The sequence below is a fragment of the Cydia splendana genome, unplaced genomic scaffold, assembly GCF_910591565.1.
Source record: "Cydia splendana unplaced genomic scaffold, ilCydSple1.2 scaffold_48_ctg1, whole genome shotgun sequence".
In the NCBI taxonomy this organism is placed as follows: Eukaryota; Metazoa; Arthropoda; class Insecta; order Lepidoptera; family Tortricidae; genus Cydia; species Cydia splendana.
Genome location: NW_026946891.1, coordinates 1,172,892 through 1,200,439, shown reverse-complemented (window position 1 = coordinate 1,200,439; position 27,548 = coordinate 1,172,892). Strand labels below are relative to the sequence as shown.

General features: G+C 36.5%; 1 protein-coding gene and 1 long non-coding RNA gene across 5 annotated transcripts in view; one reads left to right on the top strand and one right to left on the bottom strand.

Annotated features, from left to right (window-relative positions):
- Positions 1–27,548, bottom strand: part of LOC134805683 (uncharacterized) — a 515,707-nt gene that overhangs the window by 316,151 nt on the left and 172,008 nt on the right. The gene's annotated exons all lie outside the window — the stretch shown is intronic.
- On the top strand, positions 9,683–11,496 carry LOC134805674 (uncharacterized). Its single transcript, XM_063778936.1, has 2 exons — positions 9,683–10,426; positions 11,155–11,496. Exons 1-2 carry the CDS (start codon positions 9,690–9,692, stop codon positions 11,189–11,191), a joined length of 774 nt encoding a protein of 257 aa, XP_063635006.1. The 5' UTR covers positions 9,683–9,689; the 3' UTR covers positions 11,192–11,496.

The window sequence follows — 27,548 nt, the reverse complement described above, 5'->3', positions numbered from 1 at the left end:
GATATCCGGGGTTTTCGCCAACATTGCCCACGTCAATTTGGTATTCAAATACAGCTCGTATGATGATGATGTCTAAGGATCACTTAAAGGTTTTGGGCAATCCTACCATTCCCTATACCTAACTTAGCGATAAGTGTAAAACTTTTAAATAAATTTGCTGGGCAATGTTGTCTACCCATTTTTGCCCATTTCCAAATAAGGCTCGCCTAAGCATTTTACAAAGGCTAGGGTTGTCACTTTTGAGAAAATCTGTTACAATAGTTTAATGGCCAAAAATATAATTTTTGTTGTGTTTTTCATTCGTTAACGGGATAAAACATCGAAATAAAGGATAATAAGACAAATTAAATACAGTATATATTTATAAACTTATTTTAGTGTACAAACATAACCTTCTTTTACTTGAGAAGTTGGGTAAATTAGATGAAAGTGACAACCCTAATCCGTTTTTGGTGGTGGGCAATGTTGGTATGGATGCCAAATTACCGGATTACTTTGCCCACCGCTAAAACTTTTGTGTATTTAGGCCTTTTTAGTTTAAATCTGAATAGACATAATCTATGCTTCATGTGTTATAACTCAAACCCGGAAATATCTGTCAAAGGGTTCTCAATTTTTTCTACTTGCATTCATTATTTATAAATTTTTTGCCCGCCGAAATATACCCTATATTAAACAACTCGCTCAAAATTCCCAAATCAAGTTATGCACAAGTTTGGTATATCAGTTATGCACAATTTTGGTCAGAAATATAACCTATTTTCTACTAAAAACAGCAGGGTGGCCATAACTATTATCAATTTTTCTACATTAACGAATTTGTTTAAAATTGCCGTTTTGGGCAATGTTTCCCTGGAGGCAAAGTTGGCGCTAATGACGTAACATATTATTGCAGGTGACTGTACATAAATGTTTCGGTGATTTTGAGATTATTTTCCAGGTTAGTTTACTAACAATCAAGTTATGCAGATACCGATTTCGTGAACGTATAAGTAGTAAGGTACCGCTATTGTTTAGCGATACTGATTATTTTTGAAGGTAGAACTATACCGGTTGAAATATAAAGATATTAAAATTACAGCAGGGACAATCATTTTTTATAGGTGTACCTAAACCATCATCGGCCGAGCGTTAGCAAAGGTCTCGGTTTCAGCTTGGGCAAAAATGCTTTTGTATGTTCTCCTTTGCAGATCACATTTCTCAACTGATTCTCGTGAAAATTTGTAAGCAGGTTCGATAGAACTACTCTGTTTCGCTTTATCCGCCAAAATGGAATTGCCACCCTGCCGAAACTTTATTTATTTAAATTCCCATTGAATGGATATTGCACCTTATGAAAAACCGTATAGAGTAGTAAATAACATTTTACATCTGACTTAATGACATCTTGTTTTATTCGCTTTAATTGTACAAAACGCGTATCTCGACAAAGCAATATTAGGTAGTAAAACAGTCAACAATCAAATGAATTATAGGTACCTACGTCACGTGTGACATGAACAGACAAGGAAAGCAAGATTAAATGCATTGTTTCTCTTTCATCTTTAAATGGAACGCTTTTACCCTCAAAGGAGGCTAGTGGTCAATACTAAACTAAAAGTCCAATCTTAAAAAAACATGATGGGTCACTGACCTGTCCCAGTAAAGTGAGGTAGTGTGCGTGAAGTGCGCTTGTGTGTGAAATGGGGTAAATTGACAGAATCTGAAATTTTACCCACCGCTACCGTCGCCTTAAAAGCCCTTGCCTAAACACAAAACAACTTTTAACAAAGTCATTAAATGCCAGCAACCCGCCAGTCGGGTTCTCTGTTTGTAGTCGCTTTTCGCTACAAAGCGGAAAATGCATTGCATTTTTTTATATTTTACCTTGATTTTTCGTTTTTTGTTGATTTTCAATGTTATTCTAAAATTTATTTTGATCTTATTACGGGAGAAGGGCTTTAGAAAGTAAAAAAAAATATGATAGTTATTTAACCAATTTTGTTTAGTTTTCAATAAAGAAGGAAGTACGAGAAAATTTTATTACTTAACAATTGCCTAACTTGTTAAAAAAAGAACTTTAAGATAAATTTCTACAAGTAGTACATTTTGTGACATGTTTAAAATACACCATATTTTTTTTTCAAAATTTTTAATGAATATTTAATACCTTTAAAATGATATTTAATGTTACGTACGCGCTTTTTCACGACGCGCGTGTTTCCTGAAAATGAGGCGCGGAGGTCTGTGTTCAGCGTTCAATAAAAAGTATAAATAATGGAGATAGAGTTCTGCAAGTATAGACTTTTTTATAGGAAATATCCTCCACTTTTATAATATTAATTTGGTTTCTTAAATATGAATACTTTTTGAGATATTGGGGAAACAAGAAATATCTACTTTTTCCCCCTTTTTTTGTTTAATAACTTTGATATTTTTTGTGTGCTAATAAACGCATCCAATACATTTTTCTATAGACAACATTACGAATCTAATGAGGTATCACACGTATTTTTAGGAGTAGTATCTCTATATTTCACCGTTTTCAGTTTCTCGAGTAGACTAAATCTGTTGACACTGTTAACGTAAATTCGTAAAAAGTGAACGGACAAGTGTCAGCGCTTACATCATTTTATCCACATACGATTAGCCTAGCTAGTTAGACTAGTCATGTTTATTGTTGGACTGTTGGATATGTATATTTACCAAGTCCAGCCCCCTACTAAGTAACTAGTTACTATGATATTTAAAACCGGGACAATTTGCTTATCGGCCGGGACACCGGGACACCATGCTTCAAACCGGGACATGTCCTGGCGTACCGGGACGTATGGAAACCCTAGTCTAGCGGTACTGTAGTCCAATTAGGAGTGCCACAAGGTTCTATTTTGGGTCCATTCCTGTTTTTGATTTATATAAATGATTTGCCATGTGTAGTAGAAAATCTTTGTGAAATTGTTCTTCTTGCTGATGACACATCATTACTTTTTAAGGTTGATCGGAAATCTACCGATTACAGTGTAATTAACAGCACACTCGTTAATGTACTTAACTGGTTTACTATGAACAATTTGCTTCTTAATGCTAAGAAAACTAAATGCATTAGATTTTCTTTGCCGAATGTTAAACCAGTCGATACTAAGATACTTTTGAATAATGAATGCTTAGAGACGGTAGATAAAGCACTGTTTCTTGGTTTAACATTGGACAAAAATCTACAATGGAGTCCTCATATAAGAACACTAGCAAACAAATTAAGTTCGGCCGCTTACGCTGTGAGGAGAATTAGACAATTGACTAATGTTGAAACAGCTCGCCTTGTTTATTATAGTTATTTACATAGTGTAATGTCATATGGTATTCTGGTTTGGAGCAAAGCAGCTGACATACAGACTATATTTGTCTTACAAAAGAGAGCCGTTCGTTCTATATATGATTTAAGGGTGCGTGAATCATTAAGAGAACTTTTTAATGAAATTAATATTTTAACTGTAGCTTCCCAATACATATATGATAGTATTATTTATGTTGTTAAGAATCTAGACTCCTTCACTAAGAATTCTGATGTCCATAACTATAATACTAGAAATAAAAACAAGCTTGCTATCAGAAAGTTTCGTGTTCGTAAAGTACAGAAGTCATTCGTTGGGCAATGCATTCATTTTTATAACAAGTTAACTGGGGATGCTTTAAGATTACCCTTTCCAGCTCTTAAGAATTACTTAAAATAGTCATTGATGTTGAAGGCTTATTACAGAGTCGAGGACTACTTGACAGACAAACATGCATGGTCCAAACCAGAAACTGTAATAACGACAAGTAGCAATTAAAAGCATTGTATAATGTGTAGAGTTAAAGGTGACTCAGCTCAGGTAAGAAAGCACATCAAATTGTATGAAAACATCTCATAACAATCAGTCAGATTCATATAATATGTATTCTCATTTCTTTTATTGATTTTATTTTCTTTTCCTTTTGTAAGAATTTGATATGTTTTCTGAAAGAGCTACGTATTTGTATAAAGTTATGTACTCACTGAGTATAATTGCATGAATTCTATAGTAATTTAAATTGTATTTTTCTTAATTACTCGTAATGCATGTTAATTATAAGATGTAATAATGTTTTGAAAAGATGTGTCCTGCCGAGTTTGTTGCCGGTCCCATATTGGGATACCTTCCTTCAATTGAGGGGGGATTTAAATCTTCTCGGGGGAGAGGTGTACGGTTGGAGCCGGTAAAGGTTTATTTGACGTTCATAAGCGCATTGTAATATGCCTACTTGAATAAACTATTTTTTATCTTTATCTATATGTTTAAATTTATACTCATAGAGAAATATTTGCTTTATGACATTAAGCATGAATCACACAAAAAATAATTATGCATCCTACATTTAAAGTAAGTAACCTACGGTTATTATTAAATTCAGTATATTTCCGTCCTCAAAAATGGTAATAGGCTAATTGTTCTCTCATTATTTCCAAATTATCATAAGTACAAGCGTTGCAATTTAATCGTTCACTAAATAATACCGTATGATGGGTTTTATGGGGTTGTGCATTAATTTCATGGTTAAAAATGGTAATAGATCAATATCATATGGGATTTTCATTATGAGTTCTCATTCGTCGAGTACTGTAAAAATCGCCTTGAAATATGATTCGTAACACAAAAAACCAGCAAAAACGTTATCGTTGCTTTAAAGTTGCCGCGCACGAGCCAGCGAGCTAACGCGATTGGTCGTTGCATGGAGCGGGGCGACGGAACGATGAAACTTCCATCGCCCCGAGCGCGAATATTTAAAAAAGTATTTAGTATATTTACTATTTACTCGGTCAAGACATATGTACCAGTGAACGTAAAAAATATGAAAGACTAGATTCGAACTAATTATCAGCTTTAATCTGGGCAAGAGTGCTGTAAATAAGAAAGTAAATTTTATGTAATTGCAGGCTTTCCGTATTTGCGTGCGCGTTAAATTTAATACAATAATAGGCCAATTATATAGGGCTATTATACTGAAACACACCCAATTTGATAGCAGAAGAAGACGCGAAATTAAAATTTTCTTAGGGATTTCAAATCTTCGCGCCTTAGCTGGTTTGTTACTGCACACCGTTGTATGGGTACCTTGCACTTTGAGACTATGCGCTGAAACTTGGCACAGTTGATTGTTAGCTGGTCTTGACCAGAAACAGACCGGTAGACATCGAGTATAATAATTATACCGGTGTATACAGTGTGTTTTCTGTAACAGGAGCAATAAATTAAACTGTAAGCTGTACTCCTCAAACTGACCGACATTTGTTCAGCAACTTTTAAAAATGACTCCTGTTTTGATTTTTATTACACTTTAAAGTTTTTTCTAAGATGCAATGTATTGCAAATTTTGTTACGTTAAAAGCGTAATCCATATGCAACGAAACTTAATGCAAATAATAAACGTTATACATACCGGAAAGTCATGAAATAAACAGTAACAGTCGTCTTGCTTTTAGAAAAAAAACAACCAACCTAACTTGTAGGCATGTTTGCAGATTCTAAACGCAACGCATAGCTGTCAAATGTCAACCAACAAATTGAACTTTTGCATTGTTTGTCGAAATTTTTTCACTTTTAAATGCAAAATACGCGACAATACGAATTTTGCGGATATAAGTTGTCGATTCAAAAGTGTTATTTTTTTTCGCTCATTCGATTGAGCATAATTTCTTTTGGTTTTTCCGTCAAAGCCGCTCGCGTTTATTTATAAAGATATGTCCCAAGAAAGTTTTAATCTGTTACGTGTTATAAAATTTCTAATATTGCTTTTTTTTTGTTAAAATAATAATACTTAACTCGTATTACCTACCACCACCAGGGGGCAAAAGTGTGGGATTAATAAAAACAATTAATTTCGTGTGACGTAATTTATGGATGAACTCAAGTAGCGTTATGAGAAATCATAGAAATTATTGGTCATGCTAACGAAATATATAAGTAATATTTTAATGTTGTTTTAGGTGTAATAAGGAAGGAGCTCAGCCGGTACCCGCCACTTCGTGCCTCTGGACTCTCTGGAGTACCAGGTCTGTAAATTTGTTTTCCATAAACATCTAAGTATTCACAACAATACGTACTCGAGATAGTCGAGCAGCGGCCGTTCGTTATACCGCCACCATAAATTTTTAAGGATATTGTCGCAAAATTGTAAATAATGTATATCGACGCTCGAAAGCAAACACGTAGTAACCCACAAAAACCAAATTGTTCACCAGAGACGAAAACCTTTTCAAGTTTTGAAAAAAAAAAAAAATATCTACGTTGTTTATGAACATAACTAACTCAAAATTGGATACAACATTCAAAATCTTTTGGACTTCAAATCCATTTAAATAAATTTAACCGCAAGTTGTTACAAGACCATATTTTGTGGGTTACTACGTTTTGATCTTTTTTACACAGTGCGCAAACTCGTAGTAAACGCCAGTACCAAATGTATGGGATAGCATTTCCTTAAAAATTGTATGGACAGCAAAAACGCAGTAATCCAGCTAAATATGACAAAAGATATCCGTAATAAAGTCTTAAACGTTGTGGTTTAGAAATTTAGGCTGAACAAAATGCTGTAACAGTATTTTTAACTTTTTGTAAGCAATTTAGAATGCATTAAATGTATTAGTTTTAATCTGTTACGTGTTATCAAATTTCTAATATTGCTTTTTTTTGTTAAAATAATAATACTTAACTCGTATTACCTACCACCACCAGGGGGGCAAAAGTGTGGGATTAATAAAAACAATTAAGTTCGTGTGACGTAATTTATGGATGAACCCAAATAGCGTTATGAGAAATCATAGAAATTATTGGTCATGCTAACGAAATACATAAGTAATATTTTAATGTTGTTTTAGGTGTAATAAGGAAGGAGCTCAGCCGGTACCCGCCACTTCGTGCCTCTGGACTCTCTGGAGTACCAGGTCTGTAAATTTGTTTTCCATAAACATCTAAGTATTCACAACAATACGTACTCGAGACAGTCGAGCAGCGGCCGTTCGTTATACCGCCACCATAAATTTTTAAGGATATTGTCGCAAAATTGTAAATAATGTATATCGACGCTCGAAAGCAAACACGTAGTAACCCACAAAAACCAAATTGTTCACCAGAGACGAAAACCTTTTCGAGTTTTAAAAAAAAAAATATCTACGTTGTTTAACATAACTAACTCAAAATTGGATACAACATTCAAAATCTTTTGGACTTCAAATCCATTTAAATAAATTTAACCGCAAGTTGTTACAAGACCATAATTTGTGGGTTACTACGTTTTGATCTTTTTTACACAGTGCGCAAACTCGTAGTAAACGCCAGTACCAAATGTATGGGATAGCATTTCCTTAAAAATTGTATGGACAGCAAAAACGCAGTAATCCAGCTAAATATGACAAAAGATATCCGTAATAAAGTTTTAAACGTTGTGGTTTAGAAATTTAGGCTGAACAAAATGCTGTAACAGTATTTTTAACTTTTTGTAAGCAATTTAGAATGCATTAAATGTAACTATTGCCAAACATTTTACCACACCCTTAAAAATGACTTTAATGGTATCTTAAAGTAAATTGCACGACATTTCAAATGCTTATAAAATGTGAAGATGTTTTCGGGATTCATAAACGAAAATAACACATCTATTATGATGATTTGAACTATTAAAATCAATATAAGCATTCTTAAGACCAAACAAAACACATAACTTTTATTTAATTTTCAAGAACATAATTAAATCTTATAATGTTATTGTAAAACCAACTCAAAATTAAGAAGTCCACTTTGGAAAAGGCATAACGTAATGGGAGATGTACTGGTCGCGATAGCCGCGTTAAAACGAAATAAGGCGCAGAAGTTTAAACCTTACGCCCTACAACAGTGAAGTAATTATTATGTGGTACCTAGTTTCACTTGATCCTTGTAAACGTAGTAAAATACATGTCTCTCATATTTTAATAGTGTGTGAATTTGTGTTAAACTACCTACTCGACTTAACATTATTTCCCACCAAATAGCGTAACTGCAAGACATTCACATTCATGAGCGGCAAACACGTAGTAACTTACACTTGCATCAGACCAACGGAGGTTGTAAATGACAAAAGTATAAATTATATGGATTTCAAAATGCTGTAAATACAATGATTTAAATAATTGAGTTTTTTTTGCTATTTACTGCGTGTTTGCTGAATACATTTCAAGAAAAACGAGAAAATTTTGTGTTCCTATTTTCCCCATTTTTCATTGTATTGGCACGTGGATTAATTATCGACGCAGAAAAAATTGGAGATTCCAAAAATACAATAAAAAAAAATTTGACCTTGTGTGGGTTACTGCGTGTTTGCTTTCCGGCGTCGATATGTAGTTAATTATTTTAAATTTTAATGAATTTTATGTTTCATAGTTTAAAATCTCGTTCCCAACATTATACTTAAATAACGCTACTAATCGTATTGTGTCAGGTGAAGTACTTTCGCTCTATACATACAATGTGGTCATCATATTTTCGGTGGAAGTTTGCATGGTAATGTACATCATATATTTTTTTTAGTTTTATCATTCTCTTATTTTACAAGTTACAGGGGGGGGGGGACATATTTTACCTCTTTGGAAGTGTCTCTTGCGCAAACTATTCAGTGTAGAAAAAATGATATTCGAAACCTCAATATCATTTTTGAAGACCTATCCAATTATCCATAGATACCCCACCCGTATGGGTTTGATGAAAAACAATTTTTAAGTTTCAGTTTTAAGTATGGGGAACTCCCAAAATTTATTGTTTTTTTTTCTATTTTTGTGTGAATATCTTAATGCGGTTCACAGAATACATCTACTTACCAAGTTTCAACAGTATAGTTTTTATAGTTTCGGAAAAAAGTGGCTGTGACATACGGACGGACAGATAGACAGATAGACAGACATGACGAATCTATAAGGGTTTCGTTTTTTTGCCATTTGGCTACGGAACCCTAAAAATTGAAAGACGTAATGGCCATTAGTAGTTTCACAATTAGGAATTTCGACTATAACTATAAAATGACCACTGATAAATAAATTTGAGCTTTTCGTGCATTAGAAAATTTGACAATGTAAAGTAAAAATGGGGTATTATGTTGGGTGGCTAGATTTTGCTGCCAGTTTTTCAATAATAATATGATGCTTATATTTGAGGCTAATATAAATTTATTGGCACTAAAATATTAATGCACAGCCAAATTATATTATTATATACCCAATGAAAATTCCTGTTTCATATTTTAGTTGCCCGATTAGTAATAAGCCTTACTTAATTACAGCATTAGTAAAATTCTACTTTATTTCTAGTACTTAGAGTTTAGTTCATAGTCTTAAAATAAGCATACGAATTCCCATAGGTTGGCTGTTCGCAACTCGCAAGCGTGTCTGTAGACATCTCCCCAGAATAGGTGATGGCCACTGACGAGCCTTTCGACAGTCCAAATAGCGTGGCTGCAATCCAAAAACGATCCGTGAATGTGAAGTGTATACATGTACCTACATCGTATGTATAGATAGATGCATAGACTAATGCGCTTGCGCCGGAACCTTGTCCAGTATTAAATCAGCTACAGCAATACACGGTTGTTTTACTGCTATACATCCCAGTGTCGTACGAGGATCTTTATATACCTACCGCGCGTGTGTAAAAAAAATAATAGTTATGTCGTTTTTGGGTAATTTGACCGATTTTGACCATAAGACCTGTGAGTGGCGGTTATTTAAAGGACGATTGACACAATTTATTAAAATAAATAATGTGAAGGATGAAAATAGAAGTGGAATTCTTATAACTCATCTCACAGATGAGTCATACCGTTTGTTGCGGAATCTTGCTTATCCTACGGAATTGGATGGGCTTACTTATGACCAGCTGATTAAATACCTGGACGACCATTTTAAACAAAAGAAGTGCACATATGCAGATAAGGCACGTTTTTATGGAGCGACAAGGAACGTAGGCGAAACTTTAGGAGATTGGGCGGCACGATTGAGAGGTCTAGCTAGCTACTGTGAGTTCGGGACCGCCTTAGAAACGATTCTAGCAGATCGTTTTGTCCTAGGCCTGGGTTCAGGCTCTGAACGGGACAAATTATTCGAGCAAGATGCGTCGTCAATTAAAATTGGAGAGGCCTTGGAAATAGCGGAGAAAGCAGAATCTGCTAAGGAAGCAAAGGCTGTTATGGCCGGTACCAGCACCGTCAAGGAGGAACCCCTGTTTCGAGCGAGCAGCGAGGGGCGGTACGCGGCAGGCGGCAGCGGCGGAGCGCGGCGCGGCGGCGGAGCGCGGGCTCCGGCGGCGGGCCGCGACAATCAGCGAGCGGCTTCCCGGTGCTCCGTATGCGGCATGAAGAGTCACGAGGGTGACCGGTGTCGTTACAAGACCTATCGTTGTCAAAAGTGTGGAGTCGTGGGACACTTGAAGAAAGTGTGCAAAAATACACGCCTCAATAACATGGAGTGTGACGGTAACGCGGTCGAGCAACACTGTTGCGACGAATGCAATATGTATAATTTAAGGTACGTAAACACCAAACCAATTGAATTAAATGTAACATTAGGAGGTGTTCCCGTAGTTATGGAATTAGATTGCGGATCGGGTGTGACTGTGATGTCACACAAAATGTACAAGAAATTTTTTTCTAAATATAATTTGGAAGAGTGTAACATTAAATTGTGTCTATACGATGGCCATAAAATCTCTCCGCTGGGTGGATTTACTATAGATGTTAATTATAACGATCGAGTTGAACGCATTAATATATACATATTAAAAAACGACGGGCCAGGCCTTCTGGGGCGAGACTTTATGACTGCGTTTGATCTAGAATTACGTACAAAAATAAATAAAATAAATAACTGTAACGACGATGACGTAAACAAGTTACTGGAACAATACCCTGACTTGTGGCGTGATGAGCTCGGGTCCTTTAATAAATTTAAAGTAACATTAAAATTGAAAGACAATGCAATTCCGAAATTTTTTAAGCCCCGTTCAGTACCCTTTGCCTTAAAAGACAAGGTAGAAGATGAATTAAACCGTTTGGAAAAATTAGGTATTTTAGTACCAGTTAATCATTCGCTATACGCGACCCCTATAGTTCCTGTTTTAAAAGAAAACGGCAAAGTCAGGATAGCCGGCGATTATTCAGTCACATTAAATAAAGATTTAATAATCGACAAATATCCATTACCCCGAATTGAGGAGGTATTTGCCAAGATAGGAGGGGGGGAATGTTACAGTAAAATCGATTTAAAAAATGCGTATAATCAATTTTTGCTATGTGACTCGTCGCAAGAACTTACAACCATAAATACGTCTAAGGGTCTTTTTAAATACACTCGATTAGTTTATGGCTTAGCACCTGCACCAGCTATTTTCCAGAAATCAATGGAAACACTTCTTTCTGGAATCGAAGGTATAAGTTGTTGGCTTGACGATATATGCATAACCGGTCCTAATAAAACAATTCACATCAGCAGGTTACGCGAAGTTTTAACTAGGCTAAATGACGCGGGACTTAGACTACAACAGGAAAAATGTGAATTTTTCAAACAGAGTGTTACGTATTTAGGGTACGTGATAAATAAGGATGGGCTGCATACGTGCCCTGATAAGGTTAGGGCTATTATCAACGCGCCAGAACCAAAAAACATAACTGAGCTCCAAAGTTTTATAGGTGTAGTGAACTACTACAGGAATTTCATTCCTAACGCTTCTAGCATTATGAGTCCCCTACACGAGTTGACGCGAGCGGGCGTGGCGTGGCAGTGGGCCGAGCCACAGCGCAGAGCCATGCAGCGGGTAAAGCAGGAGTTGGCCTCCGAACGGACGCTGGCGCACTTTGAGCCCTCGGCACAGCTGACGCTGGCATGTGACGCGGGACCCGCGGGTCTTGGAGCTGTACTTTCTTTGAAGGACCGAGCGGGCTTCGAGCGACCTTTGGCCTTTGCGTCACGGTCACTGACGGCAAGTGAACGTAACTACAGTCAGATACAAAAGGAAGCTACGAGCCTGATATTTGGTGTAAAAAAGTTCCACCAATATCTTTACGGCCGTAGCGAACCTTTTATCCTTAAGACGGATCACCGACCATTGGTTTCCATTTTTAATAACAATACAGGTATATCAGTGACCACGGCGCTTCGACTTCAAAGGTATGCAATCATATTATCAGCATATAATTACATTGTACAGTATACGACTGGTAAAAGTAATGTAGTAGCAGACTATTTCTCTCGAGCTCCGTTAGCGGAAACGGTAACCGCTACGGATAAGGAATTCGATAAATTCAGTTCATTAAAATTCTTAGATTCGGTTTTACCGGCGGTCACCGCAAGTGATATCAAGCAGGCGACAGAAACAGACCCTGTTTTAAAAACAGTGATAAATTATGTTTATAAAGGTTGGCCACGTAAGGTAAGTTGTGAATCAATAAAACCTTATTTTCAATGTAAGGCTGACTTGCAGATTGAAAATGGGACCTTACTGCGCGGGCATAGGGTCGTAATTCCTAGTACGCTAAGACAAAAGATGTTACTCCAATTGCATACTTCACATTTAGGCATAATAAAAATGAAATTCAATGCGCGTGCTCGGATGTGGTGGCCAGGAATCGATGCCGATATCGAGCGTTGGGCCGCGTCCTGCGTCACATGCACCGCGCTGAGGTCAGCGCCGCCGAGAGAGGCACCGGCGCCCTGGCCTAGGCCGCCCGGGCCCTACCATCGTATTCACATAGACTACATGTCAATAGGGCAAAGGGTATATCTCGTAGTCGTGGACGCATACAGTAAATGGCTGGAATGTATCTATATGAATAATGGTACGACAACGAAAGAATTAGTTTCCAAACTCAAGCGTTTATTTGCTATTTTTGGGTTACCACATGCATTGGTTTCAGATAATGATGCTAAAATAAATTGTAAAGAATTTGTAACGTTTTGTTCCAGTAACAATATTCAGTATATTACGTCACCTGTTTATCACCCGATTAGTAACGGAATGGCCGAGTGTTCAGTAAAAATTTGCAAAAAAATGCTAAAATGTATTTTAAAGGAAAATTTGAAATTAGAATTAGTACACGAAAAGTTATTGGGCTATTTATTTGAGTATAGAAACACTGTTCACTGCACCACGGGCGAAACACCGGCCAAGCTTATGTTCGGAAGGAAATTAAGAACGAGACTTGATTTAATTTTGCCACCCGTAAAACAAAATTGTTCTGAGCCTCCGACTCATCGCAGAAGTTTCGAGATTGGCGACGTTGTTTTAGCCCGGTGGTACAGTGCGAGAAATGAAACTTGGGAACATGGTATTATTAAGAGTAAAGTAGGTAATAGAATGTTTAAAGTGTACATGTTCGATTTTGAGTCTTATTGTATAAGACATACGGATCAATTAATTAAGTACAAAGGCAATATTAGATGTAAATTACCGCCGATGGATTCGGGGTCCACGGCCCGGGGACCAACGTTTCCTTCTCCACCAATTACAACCGAGCCCCAGGTAGCCTTACTACCTACCCCTGAATCGAATGGTTGCGAAGGAAATAGGAATGTAGTCCAGGGTGAGGAGGAGGTGTGGACAGACTGCGACGGCGACGTCGGCGAGCGAGAGGCCACGGCCCAAGCGCCGGCGGAAGCCGCCGCGGACGGCGCGCAGGCGCAGGCGCCGGAACCGGAACCGGTAGCGCCTGCGGCTGTGCAGCCGCCGGCGGCCGCGCAGCCCGTGCCACGGCACCAGTTGCGCCCGAGACAACCAGTAGATTATAAGATTAGATGATTGTTAATAAAATAAGTTTTAATTATTATTTTAATTGTTGACAGGGTTCAAGACTAGTGTGTGAGGGATGAAGTGTATACATGTACCTACATCGTATGTATAGATAGATGCATAGACTAATGCGCTTGCGCCGGAACCTTGTCCAGTATTAAATCAGCTACAGCAATACACGGTTGTTTTACTGCTATACATCCCAGAATGTCAAAAACGTACAATGTTTAATATTAGCATGCCGTCCATTTGGATGAATCCATTGTAACGGCATCCATTTGGAAGGCTCGTCAGTGGCCTGCTTAACGTGACCTTGAGATGCGTAACAACCTATGCGTAATCGGAGAGCTTACGTATACCGGTATACCGGTATCGGTATTCAGACAAAGTCCATATCAACATAACTACATTAAAATTACATAAGATAAAATAGAACTTCAATTGAAAATAAAATACAAATTATTACTTACTATTATTTACACTATTAGCCCCATTCTCATTAAACCATACAATTAATCCAAATACTTTAATCAATAATAAATGTCATACACAACCTTATTATTATGCTGGGCCATGCAACAATGATTCACATATGCGCAGTCAAACCTGCTCGCAATCATTTTCAGGATGCTGTTGGAGCTGCCCCTAACACGGCGCACCAGGGATGCGCAGCGCTTGCGCATGGTTGCATAGAAGCAATCTACCCGGGCTGTCGCGAACATCCCTGATGCGCTGCAGTATCGAGGCAACCCCATCAGCACTCTGAACGCATCGTTATATTGGACTCGCAGAGCATTGTACTGTTTCTGGGTATAATCACACCACAGGCTGCTGGTATAGAAGGCTGTACAATATGCCCTAAACAGGGTGACCTTGACTTCAGCGGAACAATGTTTAGACCTGCGTGCGATCATATTAGCCCGTACAGACAATGCTCTGCGTTCCCCAATTTTAGCGGTGTGCCATTTAGTTTGATCGGTGGGACATCAGGCAGGCACTTGTTTCTCACCTTCAAAACCATGCACTGACTTTTATTGACATTATACACGAGGCCGTGATTATGATTTAAATCTTTAATCTTTAAAGTAGCATTGATAATGTTGTTACGTGGCAACTGTTGTTTACTATCAGACAAAAGTAAATGTCGTAAACAAATATGTATGATATAATTCTTATTTTTCTGAATTAAATTAAATAAATGGCTTATTATTATTCGGGCAGTTAAAATATTAAACAGGAAAATTCATTGGACATATAATAATATAATTTGGCTGTGCATTCATATTTTAGCGCCAATAAAATATAAGCCACAAATATAATCATCATATTATTGAAAAACTGGCAGCAAAATCAAGCCACCCAAGAAATAATATAGGGAACTTGAATTAATAGATAGGCGTCTAAAATAATCCCAACAAAAACATAAATGTTAAATAAGAGCCAAGTTCAATATTAAGAATATGTGTCGTTGTTGACTCGCCGACAAAAGAATTAAGATCTATACGGGTGCCAAGTTCCGTGCTGTGTAGAAAATCCTGAAATTATAAAGGATTTGTCTTGGCTAGTTTATATTAGGGTTCCGTACCCAAAGGGTAAAACGGGACCCTATTACTAAGATTCCGCTGTCCGTCCGTCCATCCGTCCGTCCGTCCGTCCGTCCGTCTGTCTGTCACCAGGCTGTATCTCACGAACCGTGATAGCTAGACAGTTGAAATTTTCACAGATGATGTATTTCTATTGCCGCTGTAACAACAAATACTAAAAACAGAATAAAATAAAGATTTAAGTGGGGCTCCCATAAAACAAACGTGATTTTTGACCGAAGTTAAGCAACGTCGGGCGGGGTCAGTACTTGGATGGGTGACCGTTTTTATAGATAATGGTACGGAACCTTTCGTTTGCGAGTCCGACTCGCACTTGGCCGGTTTTTAACAAAAAACCAAATTTTCCATCTAGAAGTGGGTTATGTTTTTGGTCTATAAGTATTAATTATTTTTTTTCCATCGAAATATCAATAATTTCCAGTCTTTAGGTTTTTCCCTTTATATACACCTAATAATCTACCTTGATGCCAAATATCAAGTTTCTAAGTCATCTAGAAATGGGTTAGGTTCTTGGTCTATAAGTATTCATTATTTTTTCCATCGGAATATCAATAATTTTCAGTTTTCAGATTTTTCCCTCTATAAACACCTAATAGTCTACCTAGATGCAAAATGCCGGGATAACGCCAGGAAGAAGAAGAAGAATCTACCTAGATGCCAAATTTCAAGTTTCTAGGTCATCTGGAAGTGGGTTAGGTTTTTGATCTATATGTCAGTCAGTCACAAAAATGCCGGTTTTTAAACGTTAATTTATCAATAGCTGTATGAGCTACGTTTATGAAATTTTGTATTTTGGACAAACATGTGCCAAATTTCATTTGTGTAGGTAAAGTAGGTTTCAAGTTGTGAAGGGGTCAACAGTAGCTCGAAATGGTTCGTGTAATATTACACACGGTTGCTGCGTCGCCAGTTCCTTTTTCTTTGAACTTGGCTGGACACGCTACTATTTTATGTCAATGGCAATATTTTATGGCAATGGATCAAAAATCACGTGGAGTTATTGCAAGGTCTGTGGAGCCCTTAACTGACAGATTTGAGCAAAGAGTAGTATGTATAATATAATTAATATATAGGACAAAGAGAGCCCTCTCGTGGAACTTTTTTGCATCCATTTTGAAGCGCCATTTGTAATTCTTAACCAGAAATATCTACGTCAATATCAGGGGGGGAGGGGCATAAATACCGTCTAAGTATGTTGCGAACATAAAAAACTTTGAAAAAAGGCTTCAGGGTATTTATTAATACACGAAAACAGATTAGGTACTTTTAACTTGACTGTTGATGTAAATAAAATTTTAGAAGTTATTCAAGAAAATAGGCAAAAAATGACCATTCCCCCCCCCCCTTATCTCCGAAACTACTAGGTCTAAAATTTTGAAAAAAATACATAAAATAGGTCTATACTTATAGATGACAGGAAAACCTATTAGAAATGTACAGTCAAGCGTGAGTCGGACTTAATTACAGTTTTTAATCCGACCCCTACGGATTTTTTAAAGAGATTTCACTCACGTTTCACATAAAAAATACATTGTTAACAGTGCCGGATTACTTAGAGTAGTAGTTTTCTTAGAGTAATTGGTGATAATTTTCTGATAAGATAATCATTTTAAATATTTAACGGTCTTACCTACTTACGAGTAATTGTAAGGTCAAATTAAAAAAAATGTTAAATTGAGAGCTAGCTTAAAGTTTTTTGTACTCGTCGACTTTAATGTGTTAGCAACACTGGCGATCTTTAAAAATAAAACAAATAAAATGTGGGTAAGAATTGATTTTTAATAAAAATATAACAGGCGGGTATTCTAGAGAGGAAGGATGATCGAGGTGTAACGGCTGGTTCTTTGTTAAAATAATATAAGTTTAATTAATTGGAAAAGCAGAATACATTGATTTACAAATCAAAGGCTGTATATATTTCTGGAAGCAGATGACCTCTAATATATCCGAAGTGGTAAGAACGTTTAGAGAACCTCAGGTATGTGTTAATTTTGATAACATACAAATTTTAACAACTACACGCCTACAATTTGGAATATCACTTGTATTAAATAATATTGGAGTAGTGTAAAATAACTATACACTAATACAATATTAGTGGCATATGTAAGTAGTGCCAGTAAATTATAAAAAAAAATATATACAATCATTGTACAGGGTACAAGTATTGAGATTACAAAAATAAAGGAATAAAGGTTTTTCTGATTAATATTTGTTACCTATTTTACGAATTGACGATTTTGATAAGCGATTAACTTCAACTTCAAACATCTTTATTGCCAATATATGACTTTTAAGTACCCCGTAAGGGCACATCAATTTGTCTTTTACATACTTATACATAAGTATTAAGTATTAACCTTATAAACTACACTGTACAGACATTTTAATAAACTATGTATAAAAAAAAAGAGTTAATAATAGTATTATGCAGTTTCAAGTACTATTTATTCCGGGAGGATCACCAAAAAAAAAAAAACTCTTGCAGTGAACGGTAACTCTTATCCAGTAAATACTTATGTAAAATGGTCTCAAATAATTTGGGATTTCTTCCCTTAAACAGATAACTGGTACATTACGCAATAGGTGTAGGCACATAATTATATGTTATTATAAAATCATTTAAGGTTCCCCCTTGGTTATCCTGTGTTTATTAAAAGTAAGTATTCATTTTATAATGATGATGGTGTTATGGGTAAGTGTTTCTTTTATCAGCCATAAAGTGGTACTTATGATATGATTTAACTAGCTGACCCGGCGACTTCGTATGTCGTTGTCAGTGAATGTCGTGTTCGACTGTTCGTCCTACCTTTCAGGTGAACTTAGTTTCGGCTTTTATATGCTGACCCGGCAAACTTCGCACCGACCGACTAACAGTGTAAATAATTATTTTTATTTTAAAATATTTCTGTGTCAACTTAGTTAATTAAATGAAGAAAAGAAATAGTAAGCATCAAATTCAAGAAAACAAAATGTAATTAAACTCGGAAGATAACATTAAACATGTTTTAAAGGCGATTGGCCCGAAATTGCATGTTGATGGATTGTGATCTGAATTCAAGATGTTTTTGGAAAAGTATTTCTTAATAAATAATTTTATATTGATAAATCACGCAGAGATGATGTACAATTATTAATGAAATACGTGATTTTATGATCAAATTTATCTATTGTACATGTTTGAATTACGATGTAAAGTTATATATGTCAACGTCAAACAACGAGAAGGACGAACTTATGCGGCAAAAGGAGATGGATGGACCCGTGTTGCATCATGTGTTGTCTGTTAAAGCGCAGTGGCGCCCTCAATCATTTTCTACAATTTCGTGTCGGACTAACCTAGGAGCAATTTTATGGCAATGAATTACTTTTATAATTTTGTTTACATCTATTTTAATAGGTATTAACTGAAATAAATGTCAGATACTGAGAAAGTTACCAAGGCCTACATAAAAACAAATTAAAATATTTTCAGAAAAATAATTTAATTTGTTCTAATATTTCTAACTGTTTAAATAGTTTATCTGATATTCCGATGGAGACAAATCAAACAGTAAAACCATGAAAATGGGTCAGCTGTTCTCGAGTTATGTGTTGTAATATAACAAACACGACTAAGTTTTAAGATAGGTATATAGACTATTATAGATTGTTTATATCATTCAGTGATTTTAGTAAGATTATTTACGAGTAAGCTAAAAAGAAAACTACCCACTAAATATCAAGTGCAGACTACAAGATATTAGCAATTTACGAAACGCTTGTTTTCGCCTTCACGCCCGGTCCAATGTTAATTGACCCCATGTGATATACGGCCATTACACGTGAATGAGGATCAGCATTATTTGGGTTTTCCGTGATGCAGCGATCGGTGAGCTTGATCAATATAGAAATGTATGGTAGACTAACGTTACAATTTACATCTTATACAGTAAGGTCATTACAACTTGCATCGTTTGTCTGCACAATAAAGCTGATATTTCAATGAATAATTTAGTAATGGGGATGACAATTTTTAATTAATGTATCAGTCGATCAGGTTTGTTTTGAGGATCAAATGTGTAAATACAAACCCAGCAGACAATTAGGCGACACTCAGCACCTACTTTATAACCTTTAGAGATAGAATGGCTGTAAAATGGTTGCATAGTCTTAGCTTAGCCAGGCTGAGGTGACATAAAACTGGTTAAGAGGTTCAGCTATAGCTTTAACTTACAGTAGCTGTTTTGCTGCTACTCGTATAATGCGTGTTGGGCAGCTGGTGTTGTGGCTCTATGTGAGTTGTAGGCGGCTGCAATTTGCACTTTGGCTTTTGAGCGGGCGATAAAAAGTCTTTTGTAGCTCCTTGTATTGCAATCGTTGCTTGGCTCCTTTGTGTCACTTGCAGTTGAATAGAGAAGTTGTTAGTCGCGGTTGTGGGTCACGTAGTCGCGGACGAGCGCTGTCCAGTCCAGTACCTTAGTAACACCTTATATGTTATTAGAGACTAACTTACAAGCTGAACCTATAGCGCCATGTAAATTAGGACGTAAATACTGAATAAAAATGCATAGCTTTACTCAATTTTGAACGAATGTTAGCACCATAAGTAATTAAAACTGAACTTCACGAATGTAATTTGATTTTCGGAAATTACATGCGGTGGACCACAATTAGAAGACTGTTATTTTTTTGGATAGATATGCCCAGTATGGTCCAGTATCAGGTCCTGTAAAGTTTTGTTAATGGTACATGTATGTATCTAGTTATTGACGGTATGATTGGTTCCGATATCATAAGTCTGCTGATGACGCTGATGAGCACTATAATGTTTCTTTTTATTTCTCCATTGGATTTCGCTTCAAGCTGTCACAGGGTAGCCTTACGAACGATAATACAAAAATGGAAAATAAAATACTCATGATCTTCCCATCATACTATCGAAATGACGCTGACAGGTTAAATGAGACGTTCGAACGTAGTAGTAAAAGAGAGTACAAATAGAAATGATTTATTAGCAGAAAAAGGGTACAATAAGTGTCTTGGGTTAAGTGTGTAATCGTTTCACCTTCTTCAGCTGTTTATAGGCGGCATGCAGTACACCGTTAATAAGAAATTAACATAGTTACATTTATAAAACTACGAGGTACATGAGCCAAAATGGCAAACATAAATGAGCATTAAAGAATAGGTATACTTAATAACTATACCACCAAGGTGTATCATAGACAGCAGGAATTAAAACAAAGTAACATTTAGTTATCACACAGCGAGTACCTACAAATAGTAAAAAAAAAAAAAGTTGGTTCGCTCCTTATGAGCAACATAATCAGTAGGTAATGTTGCGAGTATTATAAAAGCAGTGATCTGGAGGCCAGTCCAATAGAAGTTTGTTAAACTTATGGCCCCGGGTGATTGTGTGAACGGGTATGGTTATTGTATATCTTTTATAAGCATTTTTTCTGCATCTCTGTCATGCAGCGTGGATGGTGTGAGATATTGTGCTCTTGGGTTGACGGAGCACATATCATTTTAAGGTCTTGAAAATATTTTGGATATGATTTTTGAAAATTACAGATTTTGAGTATATACATACATACAAGCCAGATTTACAGTAATATTTAAATAGTGGTTTACAACTGATCCCCATAGGAGCATTTGCTAAAGTATGATGAGACGTGGCCGTGATGGGCCATGGGGACTGCTTCGTAGGAAGCAGATAGTCGTAGTTTTGCAGGCCAAGACGAAATGGTCAAGTCTTGAACATTGTGACAGAGTGGTTATGGTCCTTCCAATTTAAAAATGAATTGAAATTTAAACCAAAGAACTTAATTTATGTTACCTGTTTTATGAAATGCATAGTCATTTATACGAGTGTTGGGCTGTCGAGGTATTGTTCCATATGGGTGAATTGCATGGGTTGTGTTTTCTGAGCTTAATGAGAAGCTTATTAATTTCCTATCCAATATTTAGTATCAGATGGGGCATTATAAATATCTGTTTTATACATACTTTGATCTTGACCACTGGCTGAAATTATAGTTGTATCGCCATCTGAATATCATTAATGAAAAAAATCCCCTTCCCCCCTTAAGTAATAAATAAGTGTAGCACCTACTTTAGAAACTATCAAAGAGGTGATCAGTGATTAATTTGGTTGTTAGTTCTAACAAGTTTGCTGATTTCCTTGCACTGCATTCTGTTGGCTAGGTAAGATTTAAGTCAATCATTTGCCTGGCCTCTAAGTTTCATTAGCATATAATTTATTGAGATGCTCGGCATGATCAGTTGAGTCAGATACTTTTGTCATGTCGAGGAAAATTTCCATAATCGGTGACTTATTGAAGTTTTGAGTCACAAATTTGACACATTCAAAACAAGCCAATTCTGGATTTGGTCCTTTACGGAACCCAAATTGGTCAGGGTGTGAAATGTCATGTTTAGTAAGGAGGTTATTATTGTCTTTTGTTAATAAAAAGCTTTTTCTATTAATTTTGATATTATTGGGACAATCACTGTTGTGCTGTAATTACACTGTAAAACTGCGATCTGTAATTGTTGGGATCGTTACTTTAAGATCGTCAAACGAAGCTTTAAGCTGTTCTGGGAGGGGGCCTTGACTGAAGGATAAATGTACATGAGCAAGAGGTCTGCTTAAAAATAACCTGCCTGACTTCACTGGTTCGGTTGAAATATCGTCAGTACCAAAGGTTTTACTATTACTCAACTACTGTTGGCATTAAGAGAATCGTATTGTGGACTATTCTCAACATTTAGTTTGTTTGTCAACTCATTGAAATTACTTAATCGATAAAATTATTAATGTAGGATAGTACATTACCTGTATCTTACTAATTATTATTGGTAGATCTTATAATTCATTTTTAATTAAAGTAATTATATCTGTTGTCTGATCTAAATTTGGTATCTGCGTGGGTATATGACATTCCAGGTTGCTTTACATTTGTGTATTATTGTTAGAAGATACATATATATTTGCTATTGCAATTTGTGTATACATTTTTTTAATATCTTGTCATATTTTTGAAGAGTTTATTGTTTGGCAGATAACCTCTTGGTTCCCTTTTGTCGATGATGATGATGATGATAATGATGGGAAAACACAGATCGGAAAAAGTCTGAATAAGACACAGGATAATTAAACGCTTCCTGAGCGTTGTTCGAGCTAATAGCTTCACAAAAGAAGAGACCCTCGGAGCCTTTATGCTATCATGAAGCTTTCGAATGTTGAATCAACAATAAATCCTTTTCGGTTCAATCCGGGTCGTGCCAGTCTTGATTTCATTGATGTTTGAGGTGACAGGTCATAATCTGATAATTCAAGTTGGTGGGTGTCAGTTAGCATTACGCACACATTAATGCATGGATCCTGGTTGGTGCTTTTGTGTGCATTGCCATGTTAAAACTTCTCATTATACTTGATAGCTCCTTTGTAGATGAATTGTCTTTTGGAGTGTCTATATTCCGATCACCATGAACAACAATATTTCTCTATTTGAGTGTTAAAAATTGAGGTAAATTGTTATGAGGCTTGTGAGGAAAAACACAGTAATGGGACTGAGTTTTTATGGTATTCTATAAATTGTAATTGTTATGCAGTAAATGCTAGTTGTTTCAATGCCGCAACATTTAAAAATGAAAATGAAAAAGGTTTGGTGAGGCAGATTAAAGTGGAGGTTTGACGCTAAATGTGGAATCATAACCTTATCCTCATTTTATTGTTCGGTATGAAATGATTATTTACTGTTGAGTGGAGAAGTGACGAAAAGGAAATTGTTAGTAGTCTGCTACTAATTGTATTACCAGTTGTAACTGACATGAGTTTATTTTCAGTGTTTGGAGTGTGTCCTCACGTCTACGGCGACGTGTACACATAAGACGGAATGTGTGATCTCGTCTACGGTGACGTGAGTAAGAAGGAATGTGTGATCTTGTCTACGGTGACGGATACACATTAAAAAAAAAGAAGGTATGTGTGATCTTGTCTACGGTGACAGACACACATTTAAAAAAAGAAGGTATGTGTAATCTTGTCTACGGTGACGGATACACATTAAAAACAAAGAAGGTATGTGTGATCTTGTCTACGGTGACGGACACACATTAAAAAAAAAAAGAAGGTATGTGTAATCTTGTCTACGGTGACGGATACACATTAAAAACAAAGAAGGTATGTGTGATCTTGTCTACGGTGACGGATACACATGAGATAAGGAGTGTGTGATCTCGTCTACGGTGACGTGTACACATAAGAAGGAGTGTGTGATCTCGTCTACGGTGACGTGTACACATAAGGAGTGTGTGATCTCATCTACGGTGACGTGTACACATAAGAAGGAGTGCTTGATCTCGTCGACGGTGACGTGCACACTTGCAAAGAAGCGACGTCTACGCTGAAGAATTGTGTGATTAAATCGACGATGATGAGTGCAATTTCTGAAATAATTGCTTGCATAATGAACGTTATGTTATATCAAAGTGATACATTGCCATAGAAAGTTTTATTTCATTTTAGTTTTTTATATGCTTATTAAAGCCTGCCGAAAAAGGATTCACGCAGGCGTCGAAGGAGAGGCGGCCGCGCAAGGCGCCTCGCAAGAGCCAGTGTGGCACAGCGGAGCCAGATATTGCATCTGGACTGAGGGCTGCCACGCCGAATACGGCGCTATACGTATCGCGCCTGCATGTTTCCGCCACGGCTGACGATGTGGTGGAATATCTGCGCAAGAACACCCGTTACGAGTTGAAAGTGTTCCAGCTGCGATCGCGTCATTACGTGCACTTCCGCTCGTTTGTGGTGCGCGTGCCGCGGCCGCTGCTGGAAGCCATCGCGAACACGGACTTCTGGCCGAAGGGTGTGATATTTCGGCGGTTCCGTGGGAATCTGCCGAATCCTACACCAGAGCAAGTGACGCCGCAACAGAAAACTGCGTCACGAAAATGATTTTTTAGTATTTAACTTTTTTATAATTGTATATACATATATGTTAGTTTGTAAGGTATGTATCTGTGGGCCTTAGCAGCCTGAAAATAAATGCTTTGATTTTTTTGATTTGATTGATTAATGATGTATTGTATAAGATTAAAGTTACATTTTGGAATACTAGTTTTGTTAATGTGTTTATTGTAAATAAATTCTTGATTATTAAGAGATATAAAATAATTGTATGAGGCCATACGCCTTGTGTAGAATGGCCGAGCATTAACCGGAATGGGGACATTCCTACAACAGAATGGCCGTCTGTTAGCAACACTGGCGATCTTTAAAAATAAAACAAATAAAATGTGGGTAAGAATTGATTTTTAATAAAAATATAACAGGCGGGTATTCTAGAGAGGAAGGATGATCGAGGTGTAACGGCTGGTTCTTTGTTAAAATAATATAAGTTTAATTAATTGGAAAAGCAGAATACATTGATTTACAAATCAAAGGCTGTATATATTTCTGGAAGCAGATGACCTCTAATAAATGGTTGAATTAATAAAGACTTTGTAACCAATAAGCAAAACAAGCACGTGCTTACGGCACCACGTTCAGGGAGGGCACCAAAATGCCAGGTTGAAAAAGGTGAACAAATTTTAAAATTAGGGACAGACACATCGTTTTTACCACACGATTTTTTTAGCTGTCCAAAAGCTAATTTGCAAAAATAATGGCGCGTAATTCTTTGGGAAACAATCGGTAGCAGTAGAAGAGTCGTGATTACATGCATAGATTCGATTTCAACCCACTCTTTTGCGGTTCGGCGTTAGGTCTTATGCGAGGCCTTCTGCCTTACGGCAAAGTTGATCTTCTGCCTTAATTACACTTGGGTGTGGATCCAAATCCAAGCTTTCCTCTTTCGCAGCTGGGCCTACTGCCTTTCTCACACTTCGCCAATTCAATTCCAAGCTCTCTGCTTTCTTGCATATTTTATGCATGAAAACAACCTCGCTGAGACCCTTAAATATCGAGCCCTATGCGAAGCTAGGCTGATAGAAAACTGTCCCATCCCTTCTCTGTATGAAATCCTGGATTCGCGCCTGGTTGGGACTACAACTAAAATTGCGTTTTTATATCGATTAAATTTTCGCGCTCGCTTCGCTCGCGTTTTCAATTACTTTATAAGGTATGATAAAGGTGACATTCGGGTGGCGACTGCAGCAACATTACTCTGTTGCAACGTTACTGCTGCAGTACTGTCAACTTCCGTGATAAAATGATGTGACTGATTTCCATACTAAAAGTAAAAATGTACAACTGTCTATCATAATATCATATTGCGTTTTTATATCGAAAAATTTCCGCGCTCGCTTCGCTCGCGTTTCTATTACTTTCTACGCTATGATAAAGGTGACATTCGGGTGGCGACTGCAGCAACATTACTCTGTTGCAACGTTACTGCTGCAGTACTGTCAACTTCCGTGATAAAATGATGTGACTGATTTCCATACTAAAAGTAAAAATGTACAACTGTCTATCATAATATCATATTGCGTTTTTATATCGAAAAATTTCCGCGCTCGCTTCGCTCGCGTTTCTATTACTTTCTACGCTATGATAAAGGTGACATTCGGGTGGCGACTGCAACAGCATTAGGTACTCTGTTGCAACATTACTGCTGCGGCACTGTCAATTTTCGTGATAAAATGATGTGACTGATTTCCATTCTCAGCTGTAATGCGGCAATGAACTTCTCTCAATTTACCAAAAAATCAATGTAATCTTGATGACCCTAGTGAGAGGGGGCACCTAGAAATGCTTAGGGCATCAAAATATCTTAATCCGGCACTGATTGTTAAAAATTGTGTAATATACGGAACCCTTGGAACGCGAGTCCGACTCGCACTTGGCCGGTTTTTTTCTACTGACAAGATTTGATTGACCATCTATCTGTTCTATCAGATGTTTTCTTGTTTGTTTCATGCCCTGGATACAAGACTTTTAAGACGTTTTGACGAAATAAAGTGAAGCCATATTAAAAAAAAGTATAGCGTTAAGTGATATAGATGGCGCAATTTTTTTCGAATAAAGTGCTTTATATACGACTGTCCCTCCCCTGGATTTAAGTCACCATCACCATAGAAATTAAAATAAACTGTATCTGTGCTAAGCCGAAATATTTCCTGTCAAATATCAAATGCCTATATTATGTTTATTTTATTTTATTTTTATCTTGCTAATTATTTCAAAATGGTAAATTTAACCCTTAAGGTGGATGTCTAGGGATGGGATGCCGATTATCAGCCAAAAGATGGCGTCAGTGTGCGCGAATTGTGGATTTTCACCATTTCTCCCAAAATACAAAGTTTCATAAGATGTGTTAATATTGGCGAAAACTATAAAAAATATTACATTGAAATCGAAACATGTTTAACTCAACAGTGTCTCATTTCGTTATGATCGGAATTCAACTGCAAAATATTGCAATTTCTTGCATTCCCGCACACTTACATACTTAAGGTCAGTGTCAAATGTCAGTAGATTTTGAATGTTATAGTAAAGTATCCTAGAGGGCGCAGTGCACGGTGGTTCGGCTTGTATGGAGAAAGTGTCAAAAATCGATATCTCCAAAAGTATCATAGGTACCTTCAAAATAAAAATACCTTCGTGTTTGTTGTTTTAAGATCTAACAAAAAAACATTAATTAGAAGTTTCAATCTGTATATTATGTCATAAAAAAAAATCAAACTGAAAACAAAAAAATATGCGGAATACACACAATTTTAAAGCCATATAAAAATACAATTTAAAAATATATTACAACGTATTCTTCAACAATATAATAATACCAATATTCAATATTAATTATAATGTAAAAAATCTTAGAACTTATATATTTACAGAGATACAAATATCGTACCAATTATGCAACACAAAATCTATCACGTCCTGGTTCAGTCATCTTAAAAAACTAATTTAGACTAGTTAATACTTAAAATTAACCTAAAATAATATTTTAACCACCTAATTACCTAAGTACACATTGTGATAACGATTGTTTTTTTTTCTTAGGTACTTTCCTAAGGCCCATAATCATAGGGTCCGAATTTACTAGGAGACGATTTAAGAGATCCGTATTCGTCTTGGTGCGTGACATCTTACGAGTATTATTAAGCCTGAACTGCTTAATATTTTTATTTGTGGACTCGGCAGCTTCTT

Bases quoted from the DNA above. Each gene is read 5' to 3' on its own strand.
- LOC134805674 (XM_063778936.1), top strand. From the start codon at position 9,690: ATGTCGTTTTTGGGTAATTTGACCGATTTTGACCATAAGACCTGTGAG. The intron at 10,427-11,154 runs GTGTGGAGTCGT...AAAACGGCAAAG, and splicing joins AAGACCTATCGTTGTCAAAA to TCAGGATAGCCGGCGATTAT.